Here is an 18,161-nt window from a genome sequence, read left to right as displayed (position 1 = left end):
CTCCCACTTCTTCCCTTCTTGTAGTTCTTTGCCTCGTTAAGTAGTGGGAAAGTATAGAGCAGTGTTTTTCAACCAGTGTGCTGTGAGAGAAACTCAGGTGTGCCACGGCAGACTGACAACAGTGCGGGGGTGTCCCTCTTTCAAATTTTGAAATATTGGGAGGTATGTGACAGGCTCATCAGGCATAATTTACAACCATGACATTGATATTCATTCACAGACAATCATTATGAATGAATGTCAATATGTCATGTATAGTTTGTAGGAGGCATGGCATGAAAGCACAGTACAGTATGTGTGTGTATGTATATGTGTGTGTATATATATATATATATATATATATATATATATATATATATATATATATATATATATATATATATATATATATATATATATATATATATAATTAGCCATGATTGCAGTTTCAGGCCAAAAGATTATCAAGTTTATCTGTTTCCTCCAATTGTTCTTCTTCCCAGAGTGGTGACTTGAATTAAACAAAATGTTTTGGCCATTCTGATAGCTCCAGCAGGACTTGGTACGCTGACCTAGTGTGGATGTCCAGTGCTTCTCCGTGGTGTCTTCCTCAGCGTCCAGATCTTTTAGCACAGGGTCCATTCTTGTATCACAATCTTCTTCTTCTTTCTCTCATATTTTAAGTGCTTGGAGATCGAACTGTTTTTTTTTTTTTTCTCATAGAGGAATATCCTTATTCTGTGATTGAGACATTTAAATACAGGCTCACAAACCTGTAACGAGATAGATTTACCATAAGGTGTGAAAGTTTATATATTTCTTGGTGTTCTGATAGGATTATTCCCTGTATTCTTCAGGAAGGCCTTGATAAAGACTTGTCGGACAGTTCTATCAAGAGCCAGATTTCTGCACTTTGTTCTACTTTACAGGAGGTTAGGTCGTCTTCTTGATATTCAGTCCTTTGTTTAGGCTGTGGTTAGAATCATACCTGCAATCAAGCTGTTTTCTCCACCATGGAGTCTTAATTTGGTCCTTTAGAGTCCTGTAATTTCCACTTTTTGAGCCAATGTATTTTTTGGACATAAAGTTGCTATATTGGAAAGTCCTGTTCTTGTTGGCCATTTCTTCAGCTAGAAGGGTTTTAGAGTTATTGGCTTTGTCTTGTGATCTGCCTTATTTGGTGTATTATCGGATAAGGCTGTGCTACGTACGTCTGTTTTGATTTTTTTTTTTTTTTGACAAATGTAGTTTCAGCGAAAAACATTAATCAGGAAATCGTTGTTCCTCTGTCTTAAACCACAGTCTTCTAAGGCAGGACTATTGCATAATTTGGATGTGGTTAGAGCATTGACGTTTTATTTACAGGCTACAAGGGATTTTAGTCAGTCTCAAAGCGTGTTTGTCTTGTATTCAGGAGATAGCAAGGGTCAGAAGGCTACTTCTGTGTCTTATTTAGGCTGATAAGTTTGATTCACAAAACTTAATTTCCTTCTAAATACATGGAGAGTTCACAGCTGCATTTATTACTTTTGGGAATACAGAACCTTACCACCAGGAGGAGGCAAAGACACCCCAGCCAAAGGCTTAAATACCTCCTCCACTTCCCTCATTCCCCAGTCATTCTTTGCCTTTCGTCATAGAAGGTTGGCAGAGAAGTGTCGGAAGATTACGGAAGTTCCCTATGGAGGGTAGTACTCTTCGAGATGGGACTGGAGTTTTAAGTAGTCTTGTCAGCCTCTCAGTGAGAGCATTGATGAAAGTTAGAGCCCGGAGATGCAGGGAGAGTCTTTATGTGAAACCATCCCCATTAATATTAACAGCTCCTTAAGCAATCAGCGTTGGCGAGTTTTGCTGCCTGCTTTTCTGCACTCAAGTCCATGTCAGAAGCGCTGCTACAGTCTGTCAAACTTGAAGGACCATGTTGCTGTTCCACGGCATAGATTCCGGTAAGATCGTGTTGTGTGTGTGTGTGTTTTTTTTTTTTTTTTTTACACACTTGTAACGTTAGAAGACAGGGTCTCAGTGGGTCTCATTTATCTTTATGGAATTGAGGGTTAATATCTCTGGAGGGGGATTATTGAGCAGTGGGGGCTTTAATCATGTTTATGTGATTTTGTCTGCTTATGTGTAGGTGATATTTGGGGCTCATAGGCCTTTACGGAACTTACAGGTTATTTTCGAACTGCAGTTTTATGGACTGGCGCGCTTTTCTTAGCGGGAGTGAATCCTACACATTGCACCATGTGACCAGGTGCCGTCACGTTTTTGATTTCCATATTCCTGTCCGTGCGGAGGCGGAGAGGATCAGTTTTCTCTACCTGTCTGGGTCATAGGAGGTGGTGAGTACCCCAGCCATTGGGGGTGTAAGCTGCCAGTTTTTTGTTTTTTTAACCGTAATCTATTTAGTTGAGTTATGGAGGATTCTGATAGGTTAGAGGGGGTTTCCTCTGATTCAGATTTTGATACCTGTGTATATTGTGAGGAGGTCCGGGTAACCCAGCCCTCTCAATTGTTCTGTATGCCACAATAGTGTTCTCATCTCCCCATGTTGGAACGTTGGAGAACAGTGAGTTATCCGCCTCTGAGGATTCAGCATCCTGTGAGATGCGTTCCCTATCAACTTCTGTTCCTACACAGGCGGTTGCCCCGCATACCGTTGCCCCTTCTCCTGAAGGACACCAGAAGTTACTGCATGGTTTCGCATTGTCATATCTCTGGCCTTAGAGCATTTGCATCTTCCTGCCACGTGCAAGTGAAGGCTTAATGTGTGTACTTCTGCCCGAGGTCCAGCATATAAGAGGACTTTGGTATCTGATCAGTCTTCTGGGAAAGCGGTGCCCTCTGAGGCTTCATAGGTACCACCTTTAGGGTCGGAGACCCCCGGATACCTCGACAGATGTGAAATTTGCTTTTAAATTTAGAAAGGCTCGTCTGAGTGGACTTCTGAAAGAAGTTTTGGCAACCTTGGAGGATCCTATTTCTAAACAGTCTGCTGATTCAGATAGCGAGCTTGTTTAGACGACTGGAGGGATGATGATCCTGTTCCTTATCGTCTCTATATTGTTATCCTTTGTTTTTTGTTTCAGATTCCCAGTTTGGAGATCTTGAGGAATTGTCGCATAAAGGGCGTGACCTGTTGGTTTTACTTTACCTTGGGCTATCTCATGTGTGCGCTTGCCTATTTTCTTTTCTAATTCGGTTAGGATAAGTTTTTTTTTTTTTTTTTTTCTTTTATATTTGAGCATGAGATTATGTTGAAACTCTTCTTGGGAAGACTTCCGGTGGAAGCTCTATAATAAAAAATATAAATAACAAAAACAAGCAGGTTGTCTCTGGTTTGGTGACGTTCCCTCGATATGTCCGAGATTATGTTTAATATTTGGAGCTTATAGGTTTCTTTTTTTTCTCAGTTTTCTGGCCCTGCTAGAAATTTAGAATTTTCTTTCTTCTCAAGAGGTTGTTTTTCGGTCCAGAGGAAGACCTTCTTTCCTGGATGTAAGGCTGGTCCTGGTTAAATCGTCTTGGTTGGGTGCCTGATATTGGATCGTATGCGGTCCAAGTGGCCTACAAGTTAATACCCTGCTTTGCAAAGCTGTTGACTTGAGGTTTGAATTCTGCTGTGGCAGTTTTCTTTAGGAACTAGGTTTTGCCTCTCTTGATGAAGGGTTCCTTTTCTCAGGGGTGTATTTTCCCTCTTTTGGTGCTCCATAGGGGTTCTCTCGTTCTATTTGGTTTTCTATGCTCTCTATGTAGAGCTTATTTCTTCTTCCTCTTGAGGATTTATATACGGTTCTGTCTTCCCTTATCAGGGGGATGGATAATTTTCCTTTCATCATGTTGAGGAAAGCCAGTTTTTCGGGACCTTATTATTTTTAGTATCCTCGTTCTGATTCTAGATTTTCTGGGATCTAGGTGTTTTTTTTTATTTATTTTTTTTTATACAGTATCATGTTTTTCTGGGTTCTAGTTGCTCCTATTTTGGCGGTTCTGGTTTCTCCATCGCCTGCTAGGAGTTTTAAGAAATCTCTCTTGTCCTTTTTCAGTTGACTTTGGAATAGAGTTCCTGGGGTAGGCTCCAGGGTGGTTCTTGATTCTGTTTTGATTTTCATACAGGAATTCTCCTAGGACTTTTGAGCTAAAATACTCTATAGCCTTGCCCTGCTGTTATACTTCAGTCCTTCATTGGTACTGTGGGTGGGTGATGTTAACAGTTCGATTTTATTTATTTTATGTTTTTTTTGGCTTGGCATGTTGCTATCTATCTCAAGATTTTCATAGATTTCTGTTTAGTCCACACTGGTTGCCAGTATGCGGTGTATCTTTCCATAATCTGGGAAACTTTCCTTTGGTCTACTGGGGCAGTTTGTCTTATCACTTCCATGGAAGTGATAAGACAGTCTTCTGGGTTTAATTAGGTAGCTTGCAGGGTTAATTTTAGCTTTAGTGTAGAGATCAGCCTCCCACCTGAAACATCACTCCCCCCCACCCTACAATTGTCCCCACTATCTTAAAGGATTAGTTTCTGTTATAATTTTTAAGCTAAACAACTAACATATTAAAGTTAATAAACATTAATTAAAACCTACTGACCTATATTTTCTCCAAAACGAAGTTTCATAACGTTCTAAAAGTTATATCTTTTATTCGCCGATGATGTCACGTTATCCTGCCCACTATTTTCAGCACTGCATGTTCAAAATACTTAAACCAATAACTTTGTGTTTAAAGCGCCATTTTGAAACCTAGGTATTGTAAATGGATTGGTACAGAGCAAAGGATACCCACGGAGTGGGTTTGGAAAACAATTAAATTTGCAGACAAGATTTCTGATATACGGTAGAGATATGTTATGTGAAATGCTATTGATAAAAAGCGTATTTGGGGTAGTTAGTTAGTAACAGGCATAGAAAATATTTACTTACAGTGGCCCTTTAAGTACTGGCAGAAAGTCTGCCAGTACTAAAGTAAAAGGTGTGTTTTTTTTTTTTTTTTTTTTTTTTTTTTAATACATAATTTGCTGTGTAGGATTCCCCTCCCCCTCTAACTTATTGTATGCCATCTTGGGTACTGGCAGCTGTCTGCCAGTACCCAGTTTGCCATAAATGTGTGTGGGTTTTTTTTTTTTTTTTTAACTATATTTTTCTGTAGTGTAGCTGCCTCCCCTCAATAGCAAACCCCTTACCCCTCTCAGATTACTTAGATAACCCCCCCTCTGCTCTCTCCCACCTTACCCTCAGATAACTAGATTTGTCCCATAGTGTAGAGTTCCTACCTGCTCACGCCCGCAGATCGTGTGCGCACTTGAGACCCCCCCCATGCGCGCGCCTCTGCACGTGTTCCTGCCCCCCTGCAATGACTTCCTCACATCGATTGCTGCCTCCCTGCAACGGCTCCCACCCACCAACGATCGTGACCGTCTATGTCCGATGCAGAGAGGGCCACAGAGTGGCTCTCTGCATCGGATGGCTAAAAAATGTTAGGATGTTGCAGGATGTCTCAATATCGAAGCATCATTGCATTAACATGAAAACAGCTGGAAGCGATTCAGATTACTTCCACTGCTTGAAGACACCGACGTACAGGGTACGTCCTTGGTCGTTAAGGACATTATTTTTTTTTGTAGGATGTACCCTGTACGTCAGTCGTTAAGGGGTTAACACAATAACCAATGTATGCAATTTCTAAAAGATTTCACAATAAGTAAGACTGACTTATAAATATAAAAGTGCAAATAAAATTATTTGGCATCAATATGACTAGTTCTAAACTACGCAGGACTATGAATTTAAACTTAAGATACCAAATATCCCTTTAAATCACCAGCTTCAATTAAACTGTAGCAACAATTAATGTATTTGCTTTAAAATATTAAATTATAACCATTGCTATACATTACAGCATAACCAGATGAGAGTTCAGCTTTTTCAGATTAATCCAGTTTACCGTCATAAATAAGAAAGGTATTTGCAATTTAGAGAATAAAAGGTTTAGGCCCAATGTTGCTTTTTGTAAACCAAGACAGCCAGATAAGTTTTTTTATTTTTTTTTTCCCTCTGTGCATCAGACTTTATCAAGTGATAAGGTCTACCTCTATTCTCTACCTCTATTCTGTAATCATTGGTGAAAACCGGGATACGCCACATTCAATGCTTTTTTCTGGCTCTTTTGAAGCTGAACATTTCATTGGTTATTTGATACTACAATCTCCTCTGGTTGCAATTCTCACATAAACCACCAGGGCAACATGAGCAGGAAAACGGCTCTGTTAGCAAAATACTATCATAGCCAAATGTATCTTTTAATATACTTACTATTTTCTGATCATTTAATACTATTGAAAATTTACAATTTGAGACCAAACATGAGTATATTACCAATTCTATATTAAATTTGCTTACTGGAGTCTCATTCCTTTTCAATATAAATTTAGCCCACATATTTGTACATCTCTTGATAGTGTTATTTTGAATGCATGAAAACAATTTAGATATAATTTATGGGACAACTTATTGCATGAGTTCTCCCTGCATTGGTACTCTTCTGTCTGTGTATTCAGATATCTGAAAATAAAAGAAGCTGTTATTATTCTGAGATTTTTGGAACACATTTTAAATCTACCAATGCAGCTATTATTCAATTAACTTCATATTTAATATTATACAGACAGACAATCTTCTAGGGAGATATATATATATATATATGTGTGTTATTGTTATTATTATTATTATTATTATTATTGTTATATTTTTCTTCTACAAGATAAGACGAGTCCACGGATTTCATCCTTACTTGTGGGATATTAACCTCCTGCTAACAGGAATTGGCAAAGAGCACCACAACAGAGCTGTATATATAGCTCCTCCCTTCCCTCCAGCCCCAGTCATTCTCTTTGCCTGTGTTAGTACTAGGAAGAGGTAAAGTGAGGTGTTAGTTTTTGTTTCTTCAATCAAGAAGTTTTTCATTTTAAATTGTACCGGTGAGTACTATTTTCCTCAGGGAGATATGGAGAAGATTTCTGCCCTGAGGTTGATGATCTTAGCAGATGTAACTAAGATCCATGTTGGTTCCCACAGAGCTTCTGAAGGTAGTACAAGAGAAATCTTCAGTGTGGAGAACGGTTTCATGCTACAAGCAGCATTGAGATATGTTCAGTCTTTTAATTCTGAGGAGACTTGGTATATCAGAACTGGCTGACATTTTTTCCCTGCAGGGGAAGGGGTAAGCAGTAGACCCTGTACACATAGGGTATTACTGAGAATCCTGTATTTTATTTGACAAGATACTGGGCTGAAAGCAGTATATAAAAGGGACACTGGAAGAGGCAGCTTAACGATTTTTATTTGGGAAGACAAATAATCAGTATGGCTGTAGTATTTATGTTGTGCTTTAAGGGGACCACATGGCTTTATATTGCTAACTGCTTCCCATGCGGTTGTACAGACTAATGCGAACGTCGTCCATGATGGGCGGGGCCTATTTTCGCACGCTCAGACGCGCAGTTTCCTCTGACTGAGAAGGCAGCAGGCATTTAGCTCCGGTTGAGCCTAAACTTGTTTTCTGTTAACCGGATCGTTGTCGAGTCATTGTGCAGTACCCTGGGGGCAGGTAGGCGCCACAGCGGAGCTGTGGCGAGGTGCAGTGGTCATTTTTTTTTCAAATCAAATATTTTTTGCTGTAAATGTCTTTTAGAGGTTAAAGTCACCCTTTGCTCTTAGGGTGCAATAATTTTTGGCACAATTGAATGTGTATTTAATTATATTGTGTTATTTAACGCTTTTAGGCAGTTTAGAAAAAATTGTGTGCTTTTTTTATTTCTTAAAGGCGCAGTACTTGTTTTTTCAAAAAATTGTTTAAATCAATAAATAAAGTGTTAACGACTATTGTGGTTATTGCTAGTCTGTTCAACATGTCTGACATTGAGGATACTAATTGCTCTATGTGTTTAGAAGCCATTGTGGAACCCCCTCTTACTTTGTGTACCTCTTGTACTGAAAGGGCCTTACATTGTAAAAATCATATTTTAGGTAAAGAAAGTGTGCCTAAGGATGATTCTCAGTCTGAAGAGAATCAGGATATGCCATCCAATTCTCCCCAAGTGTCACAACCTTTAACACCCACACAAGCGACGGCAAGTACCTCTAGTGCGTCTAATTCTTTTACTCTGCAGTTGTCAACTACCCTTACAGAGGTATTATCTAAATTACCAGTGCTACAGGGTAAACGCAGTAGGTCAGGTATGAATGTGAATACTGAATCCTCTGATGCTTTATTGGCTATTTCCGACGTACCATCGCAGTGCTCTGAGTTGGGGGTCAGGGAATTGCTGTCTGAGGGAGAACTTTCAGACTCAGGAAATATGTTTCCTCAGACAGATTCGGACGTCATGTCCTTTAAATTTAAGCTTTTACACCTCCGCCTGTTACTTCGGGAGGTTTTAGCGACTCTGGATGATTGTGACCCTATTGTGGTACCACCAGAGAAATTGTGTAAGATGGACAGATATCTAGAGGTGCCTACTTACACTGATGTTTTACCGTTTCCTAAAAGAATTTTGGAAATTGTTAAAAAGGAATGGGATAGACCAGGTATACCGTTCTCTCCTCCTCCTAATTTTAAGAAAATGTTTCCCATATCAGACACCATTCGGGACTCTTGGCAAACGGTCCCTAAGGTGGAGGGAGCTATATCTACCCTGGCTAAGCGTACAACCATACCTATTGAGGACAGTTGTGCTTTCAAAGACCCTATGGATAAGAAGTTAGAGGGTCTTCTAAAGAAATTATTTATTCATCAGGGTTTTCTTTTACAACCTACAGCTTGCATTGTTCCAGTTACTACTGCAGCAGCTTTTTGGTGTGATGCTCTAGAAGAGTCTCTGAAGGTTGAGACCCCATTAGAGGACATTTTGGATAGAATTAAGGCTCTCAAGCTAGCTATTTCTTTTATTACAGATGCCGCTTTTCAAATTGCTAAATTAGCGGCGAAAAATGCAGGATTTGCCATTTTAGCGCGTAGAGCGTTATGGCTCAAATCTTGGTCTGCTGATGTCATTCAAATCTAAGCTTTTAGCTATTCCTTTTAAGGGTAAGACCCTATTCGGGCCTGAATTGAAGGAAATCATTTCTGACATTACTGGAGGTAAAGGCCATTCCCTACCTCAGGATAAGCCTGTTAAGATGAGGGGTAAACAAAATAATTTTCATTCCTTTCGAAATTTTAAGGGAGTACCCTCTGCTTCCTCTTCCTCCACAAAGCAGGAAGGGAATTTTGCTCAATCCAAGTCAGTCTGGAGACCCAACCAGGCTTGGAAAAAAGGTAAACAATCCAAGAAGCCTGCTGCTGCTACAAAGACAGCATGAAGGGGCGGCCCCCGATCCGGGACCGGATCTAGTAGGGGGCAGACTTTCTTTCTTTGTTCAGGCTTGGGCAAGAGATGTTCAGGAAATTGGAAATCGTGACCCACGGGTATCAACTGGAATTCAAGGATTTTCTCTCAAGAGGGAGATTTCATCTTTCACGATTGTCTGTCTGTCTGTAGACCAGATAAGAAGAGAGGCGTTCTTACGCTGTGTAAAAGACCTCTCTACCATGGGAGTAATTTGTCCCATTCCAAAACATGAACAGGAACCGGGATTTTACTCAAATCTTTTCGCGGTTCCCAAAAAAGATGGAACTTTCAGACCCATTCTAGATCTCAAGTGTCTAAACAAGTTTCTCAGAGTCCCATCATTCAAGATGGAGACTATATGAACAATTTTACCAATGATTCAGGATGGTCAATATATGACTACCGTGGACTTGAAGGATGCATACCTTCATATCCCTATTCAAAAGGATCATCATCAGTTCCTAAGGTTTTCCTTCCTGGACAAACCTTTTCAGTTTGTAGCTCTTCCCTTCGGGTTAGCCACAGCACCCAGGATCTTCACAAAGGTTCTAGGGTCCCTTCTGGCGGTTCTCAGACCGCGGGGCATAGCAGTGGCGCCTTATCTGGACGATATTTTGATTCAGGCATCAACTTATCATCTGGCAAAGTCTCACACGGACACAGTGTTGTCTTTCTTGAGAACTCACGGTCGGAAGGTGAACTTAGAGAAGAGTTTACTAATTCCACGGACAAGGGTTCCCTTCCTGGGAACTCTGATAGACTCTGTAGACCTGAAAATATTTCTGACGGAGGTCAGAAAGTCAAAGATTCTAAATACTTGCCGAGCACTTCAGTCCATTCCTCGGCCATCAGTGGCTCAGTGTATGGAGGTAATTGGATTAATGGTAGCGGCAATGGACATCATTCCATTTGCATGCTTTCATCTCAGACCACTGCAGCTGTGCATGCTCGGACAGTGGAATGGGGACTATGCAAATTTATCTCCTCAGATAAATCTGGATTAAGAGACCAGAGACTCTCTTTGGTGGTTGTCACCGGATCATCTGTCCCAGGGGACGTGTTTCAACAGGCCCTCATGGGTGATAGTGACGACGGACGCCAGTCTACTCGGCTGGGGTGCAGTCTGGAATTCCCTGAAGGCTCAGGGTGTTTGGACTGAGGTGGAGTCTAGACTTCCAATCAGTATTCTGGAACTGAGAGCAATATTCAATGCGCTTCAGGCGTGGCGTCAGTTGGCCAAATTAATCAGATTCCAGTTGGACAATATCACGACTTTGGCTTATATCAATCATCAGGGGGGAAAAAGGAGTTCCTTAGCAATGATAGAAGTATCCAAGATAATCCGATGGGCGGAGGCCCACTCTTGTTATCTATCAGCAATCTACATCCCAGGAGTAGAGAACAGGGAAGCAGATTTTCTAAGTCGTCACACTTTTCATCCGGGGGAGTGGGAACTTCACCCGGAGGCGTTTGCCTCACTGATTCTTCAATGGGGCAGGCTGGAATTGGATCTGATTGCATCTCGACAGAATGGCAAGCTTCCACGATACGGATCCAGGTCGAGGGATCCCCAGGCCGAACTGATAGATGCCTTGGCAGTGCCTTGGTAGTTCAGCCTAGCTTATGTGTTTCCACTGTTTCCTCTCCTTCCACGCGCGATTGCTCGGAACAGGAGAGAACTTCAGTAATCCTGATTGCGCCTGCGTTGCCACGCAGGACTTGGTATGCGAATCTAGTGGACATGTCCTCTCTGCCACCGTGGAAACTTCCTTTGAGACAAGACCTTCTCATTCAAGGACCTTTCCAACATCCAAATCTAAGTTCTCTGCAGCTGACTGCTTGGAGATTGAACGCTTGATTTTATCTAAGCGGGGATTCTCAGATTCGGTCTTTGATACAGGCACGTAAGCCTGTCACTAGAAAAATCTATCATAAGATATGGCGTAAATATCTCTATTGGTCTGAATCCAAGGCATTTCATGGAGCAAAGTTGGATTCCTAGGATTTTGTCTTTCCTCCAAGAAGGATTAGAGAAAGGGTTATCAGCAAGTTCCTTAAATGGACAGATTTCTGCTTTGTCTATTTTGCTTCACAAACATTTGGCAGATGTTCAGTCTTTTTGTCAGGCTCTAACCAGAATTAAGCCTGTATTTAGACCAATTACTCCTCCCTGGAGTTTGAATTTAGTTCTTAGTGTTCTTCAAGGGGTTCAGTTTGAACCCATGCATTCCATAGATATTTAATTACTGTCTTGGAGAGTTTTGTTTTTGGTTGCTATTTCTTCTGCTCATAGAGTTTCTGAGCTTTCAGCGTTACAATGTGTTTCGCTTATCTTGTATTTCATTCTGATAAGGTGGTTTTGCATACCAAACCTGGATTCCTAAGGTTGTTTCAAATAAGAATATTAATCAGGAAATTGTTGTTCCTTCCTTGTGTCCTAATCCTTCTTCTAAGAAGGAGCGTCTGTTACATAACCTGGACGTGGTCCGTGCCTTGAAGTTCTGCTTACAGGCAACTAAGGATTTCCGTCAATCATCTTCATTATTCATTGTTTTATTCTGGAAAGCGTAGGGGTCAGAAAGCTACGGCTACCTCTCTTTCTTTTTGGCTGAGGAGTATCATCCGCCTGGCATATGAGACTGCTGGACAGCAGCCTCTTGAAAGAATTACGGCTCATTCTACTAGGGCTGTGGCTTCCACATGGACCTTTAAACACGATGCTTCTGTTGAACAGATTTGTAAGGCTGCAACTTGGTCATCTCTTCATACTTTTTCCAAATTTGATACTTTTGCTTCTTCTGAGGCTGTTTTTGGGAGAAAGGTTCTTCAAGCAGTGGTCCCTCCCGTTTCATCAGTGTCCTGTAGCTTTGGTATTGTATCCCACAAGTAAGGATGAAATCCGTGGACTCGTCGTATCTTGTAGAAGAAAAGGAAATTTATGCTTACCTGATAAATTGATTTCTTCTACGATACAACAAGTCCAGGGCCCTCCCTGTCAATTTTAAGACAGATTATATATTTTATTTTTTAGCTTTTCCTTTCTCTTCCTAAACCTTCGGTCGAATGACTGGGGGTGGAGGGAAGGGAGGAACTATATATACAGCTCTGCTGTGGTGCTCTTTGCCACTTCCTGTTAGCAGGAGGTTAATATCCCACAAGTAAGGGTGAAATCCGCGGACTTGTCGTATCGTAGAAGAACTCAATTTATCAGGTAAGCATAAATTTCCTTTTTTTTTTTTTTAATTTTATTTATGGGACAGTTTATCACCTAGAGGATAAGAGCTACATCCTGGCCTGTAATATAGATAGATATAGATTTATATATGTCATGTATGTATTCTACTGACACTTAGATACCCTGACATATCTTTATTTAAAAAGCAACAATGTAAAGCTTAGGGGTCTGCCCATTTTAGTTTCAGCACTCTAGATATGCTTATTGGTGGCTACATTTTAGCCACCAATAAGCAAGCATAACCCAGGCTCTGAACCAAAAATGGGCTGGCTCCTAAGCTTTACATTCCTGCTTCTTAAGTAAAGATAGCAAAAGAATGAAGAAAAAATAAAGTAAAAATAAAAAAAGTAAATTAGAAAGTTGCTTATAATCACATGCTCTATCTGAATCATTAAAGGAAAAAAATAGGTTTAGTATCCCTTTAAGTCCCTGAGGGTTGCAGAGATAAAGTACATATTGTCCCAGGGAGTGTGAATGGTGGCTTACAGTGTCCTTTTTTTAAACCTTTAAATAGATCTTTAAGCACTGTAATTAATAATAAAAAACAATTTTTATAAAGCAAAAACTTTCCGGGTATTTTCTGCAAAAGATATACAAAGATTTTCTTACTCAATGTCAGGTTGTAATTTGCCTGTGGAGAGCTGAGAATTTCATATTTTTAATTGACTTTTTACAGGACACTAGAAAGATGTAACTATCTTTTGTTCATAGAACACGCTACGTTTGAGCTGGGAGCTACTTGGATACATGGTTCAAACGGCAATCCGGTCTTTCATCTAGCAGAGGACAATGGCTTGCTTGAAGAAACTACAGATGGAGAGCGAAGTATCGGTCGCATCAGCCTTTACACAAAGAATGGTGTGGCTCACTACCTCACCAACAATGGACAACGGATACCAAAAGATTTGGTTGAAGAGTTCAGTGATTTATATAACGAGGTGAGCTGTTATGTTCCTCACTATTTTTCTAGCCTAAGCACTTTGAAAATGTGTGGAGAATCATAATTTAGTATACAAAGATGGTAGATGTAAACTATGACTTAACTTTTTTTTTTTTGTTTGTTTTTTAGTAGACCACCCAAGGTATTTTTAGACTCGTTTTTGGTATATTTCATACCACCGTTTTGCCACCAAGCACGATCATATTAAAAAGAAATCTATCAATTTTTCACAAGTGTTGGGTTTCCAAATGAAATTATTTACATACTGCTTGTGCAGTCATTACACAATTTGGTTGTAAAAGCTTCTCTGGGATCCCCTTTGTTCTGAAACAGCAGACATGCCATTGTTTTTTGGCAATTAGATTGCTAATTAGAGCTGGGCACCACACTTCTAATATTCCTGGTAGTAAAGGGGTTAATCAGGTAGCTTGTAAGGTTAATTTTAGCTGTAGAGATTACCCTCCCAACGCATGATCCCTACCTGCTCCCTCCCAATCAGCTCTCTTCCCTCACCCACCACTGGTCACCACTATCTTAGGTACTGGCAGACAATCTGCCAGTATGCAGGTTTAGGGCTTTTTTTTTTCTTTTTTTTTCTCTCTCTCACTGTAGGGATCCCTCCTCAATACTTCCACCTCCCTGATTCCACCCAAACCGGTTTCTAACCCTCTGCCATCTTAGGTGCTGACCGCAATCTGTCTGTCTAATAGGACTCCGTTTTTATAGTCGTTGTGTTTTTTATTATGTGCTTTAATACGTTTTTCTGCAGTGTAGGGAACTCCCCCCACCCCCTCCAAGTGATCAGTCCTACAGACCCCCATTCCCCTTAGCGCAGGGAACCCTTCCTCCCCCCTCCTCATCAAATCCTTTTTTTTTTTTTTTTTTTTTTTTTTTTTCTGTAGTGTAGGGAACTCTCCCCTCCCGCAATGCACCACTGCCTCCCAGAATGATCAGTTCTACTTTGCCATATGAAAGCAGAAGCCTTTTGGCCTCAGTCTTTGCTATCAAAGCTGACAGCAGGGACCACCGCATGAGCCAGAAGGTTGGACATAGGTACTACATCAACAGGGCTTGCTGGGCAAAGTACTCTGTGAAATAGTACCTAAGTTGAAATGGCTTAAAGGGACATGAAACCCAATTTTTTTTTCTTTAATGATTCAGATAGAGAATACAATTTAAAACAACTTTCCAGTTTTCTTCAATGATCTAATTTGCCTCATTCTCTTGATATCCTTTGTTGAAAAGCCTATATAGATAGGCTTAGTAGCTGCTGATTGGTGGCTGCACATGTATATCTCATCTGATTGGCTTACCCCCTGTGCATTGCTATTTCTTACACAAAGGATATCTAAAGAATGAAGCAAATTAGATAATAGAAGTAAATTGGAATGTTTAAAATTGTATTCTCTATCTGCATTATGAAAACTTTTGGGTTTAATGTCCCTTTAAGGGGTTGATAGTACCAGGTTTGGTGTGTGTGTGTTGTTGTGTTTTTTTTTTTGTTTTTTTTTAAAGAGGTTTCAGAAATTGAACAGTAAGTTGACTAGTAACCAAAATGTCGTCTCTAAAAACAGGACATTTTGTATTCATCTTAATGTTCCTACATTACTTTATGCAAAATCAATCTCTCTGCAGTAAGTGAATTAAATGAATTCCCAGCAAAGCTGACATGCAAGTCTACCCGATGCATTAACATACCAATTTAACCTAATTGTACAAATTTACAAATGCCATATACTAAAGGGCAAAACCATAAAATACTGACATTGGTTTAAAAAGGTGGTTCATCAAATCATTTTCACCTTTTAATAAGTGTAAGTATCTGTAGGCAAATGGGGTAGCCAGCTGAAATGTCTTGTATGACTAAAATCCCAAACTCCTTTTAATTTGAAAAGCTCCCGAAACTGCTCTGCTGAAGCCAATAAGGGACAGATAAATGAGCTCCTACACAATGTATATGTATAAAATTAAATAAATATACAGTTGTATGCAAAAGTTTAGCCAACCCTGACTATTTCCATGATTTTCATTTATAAATAATTGGGTGTTTGGATCAGCAATTTCATTATGATCTATCAAATAACTGAAGGACACGGTAATATTTTGGTAGTGAAATGAGGTTTATTGGATTAACAGAAAATGTGCAATATGCATCAAAACGAAATTACAGGTGCATGCCTTTAGGCACCCTTGTCATTTTGTTGATTTGAATACCTGTAACTACCTAGCACAGGAACACAATTGGTTTGGTGAGCCCATTAAGCCTTTAACGTCATAGACGGGTGCATCCAATCATGAGAAAAGGTATTTAAGGTGGCCAATTGCAAGTTGTTGTTCTCTTTGACTCTCCTCTGAAGAGTGGCAACATGGGGGCCTCAAAACAGCTCTCAAATGACCTGAAAACCAAGATTGTTCAGCATTATGGTTTAGGGGAAGGCTACAAAAAGCTATTACAGAAATTTAAGCTGTCAGTGTCCACTGTGAGGAATATAGTGAGGAAATGGAAGACCACAGGCACAGTTCTTAAGGCCAGAAGTGGCAGGCCAAATAAAAAAAAATATCAGAGAGGCCAAGGATGGTGAGAACGGTCATAAACAGCCCACAGACCACCTCCAAAGACCTACAACATCATCTTGCTGCAGATGGTGTCACTGCATTGTTCAACAATTCCACTCAATATCATCAGATATTTGAGAATAATGTTGAGGAATCGGTCACAAAGTTGAAGTTACGCCGGGGACAATAACCCAAAACACTGCTCAAAATTTACTCTGGCAGTTATGCAGAGGAACAAGTGCAATGTTATGGAATGGCCATTCCAGTCCCCAGACCTGAATATCATTGAAAATCTGTGGGGTGACATAACTGAACTGGAGATGTTTTGCAAGGAGGAATGGTCCAAAATACCTTCATCCAGAATCCAGACACTCATTACAGGCTATAGGAAGCGTCTAGAGGCTGTTATTTCTGCTAAAGGAGCCTCTACTAAATATTGATTCAATATTTCTGTTGGGGTGCCCAAGTTTATGCATCTGTCTAATTTTGTTTTGATGCATATTGCACATTTTCTGTTAATCCAATAAACCTCATTTCACTTCTGTAATATTACTGTGTCCTTCAGTTATTTGATAGATCAGAATGAAATTGCTGATCCAAACACCCAATTGTTTATAAATGTAAATCATGGAAATAGTCAGGGGTGCCTAAACTTTTTGCATAGATTGTATATGTATATATTTTAGATAACATTTTGTCATAGTTTAAAAGAAGCAGGTTTATGAAACGCTTTAAAATGTAATTGAAAATCTAAACATGCACCAAGAAATTATTTTTTTTGCTGACATGACATTAGTTCTGGTTACAGGAGAATCCAGGAAGTTGACATATTCTGTTTTGATCATTAATTAATTATTAGAAACTATTGATGAAGCTGTTTTATGTGGCTTGCAGATCTAACCTGGTTTCTAATTTGCTTGTACACAAATTCCTCTGCTGCCTACATACTTAGCTCTCAAATGCTGAGCTGCTTCTCTGTCAGGCATGTCTGTATCAACATAAACATCATGTGACTCTCTTAACAGGGGCACACGTATACACACCAGGAAAAAAAAAAAATCTATCTCAATAATTTAAACGTAAGGATATGGAATTTTAATTTTCTGAGACCTATTAGATGACCAGGTGTTGGGCAAAGTTAAAAATGGGAAAATCAGAGATCTGGAATAGGACAGATTTATCTTTATAAAGCTGACTAGAAATTATCACCTGAATATTTTTATGCAAAAAAAACAGAATTTATGCTTACCTGATAAATTACTCTTTCCAACGGTGTGTCCGGTCCACGGCGTCATCCTTACTTGTGGGAATATCTCTTCCCCAACAGGAAATGGCGAAGAGTCCCAGCAAAGCTGGCCATATAGTCCCTCCTAGGCTCCGCCCACCCCAGTCATTCGACCGACGGACAGGAGGAAATATATATATAGGAGAAACCATATGGTACCGTGGTGACTGTAGTTAGAGAAAATAATTCATCAGACCTGATTAAAAAACCAGGGCGGGCCGTGGACCGGACACACCGTTGGAGAAAGTAATTTATCAGGTAAGCATAAATTCTGTTTTCTTCAACATTGGTGTGTCCGGTCCACGGCGTCCTTACTTGTGGGAACCAATACCAAAGCTTTAGGACACGGATGAAGGGAGGGAGCAAATCAGGTTACCTAAACGGAAGGCACCACAGCTTGCAAAACCTTTCTCCCAAAAATAGCCTCCGAAGAAGCAAAAGTATCAAATTTGGCAAAAGTGTGCAGTGAAGACCAAGTCGCTGCCTTACATATCTGGTCAACAGAAGCCTCGTTCTTGAAGGCCCATGTGGAAGCCACAGCCCTAGTGGAGTGAGCTGTGATTCTTTCAGGAGGCTGCCGTCCGGCAGTCTCATAACCAATCGGATGATGCTTTTAAGCCAAAAGGAAAGAGAGGTAGAAGTCGCTTTTTGACCTCTCCTTTTACCAGAATAAACAACAAACAAGGAAGAAGTTTGTCTGAAATCTTTTGTAGCCTCTAAATAGAATTTTAGAGCACGGACTACGTCCAAATTGTGTAACAAACGTTCCTTCTTTGAA

The 18,161-nt window shown here is 40.1% G+C and overlaps 1 protein-coding gene across 4 annotated transcripts in view; it reads left to right on the top strand.

Moving 5' to 3' along the window:
• The window catches only part of SMOX (spermine oxidase), a 127,809-nt gene that overhangs the window by 60,125 nt on the left and 49,523 nt on the right, over positions 1-18,161 (top strand). For all 4 annotated transcript variants that reach the window (XM_053704296.1, XM_053704297.1, XM_053704298.1 and 1 more), the window contains one exon: positions 13,314-13,540. In XM_053704296.1, coding sequence (XP_053560271.1) covers positions 13,314-13,540 — 227 coding nt within the window. The remainder of the gene's footprint in view (positions 1-13,313; positions 13,541-18,161) is intronic.

The sequence above is a fragment of the Bombina bombina genome, chromosome 2 (genome assembly GCF_027579735.1).
Source record: "Bombina bombina isolate aBomBom1 chromosome 2, aBomBom1.pri, whole genome shotgun sequence".
In the NCBI taxonomy this organism is placed as follows: domain Eukaryota; kingdom Metazoa; phylum Chordata; class Amphibia; order Anura; family Bombinatoridae; genus Bombina; species Bombina bombina.
This window is presented reverse-complemented; position numbering and strand designations above follow the sequence as displayed.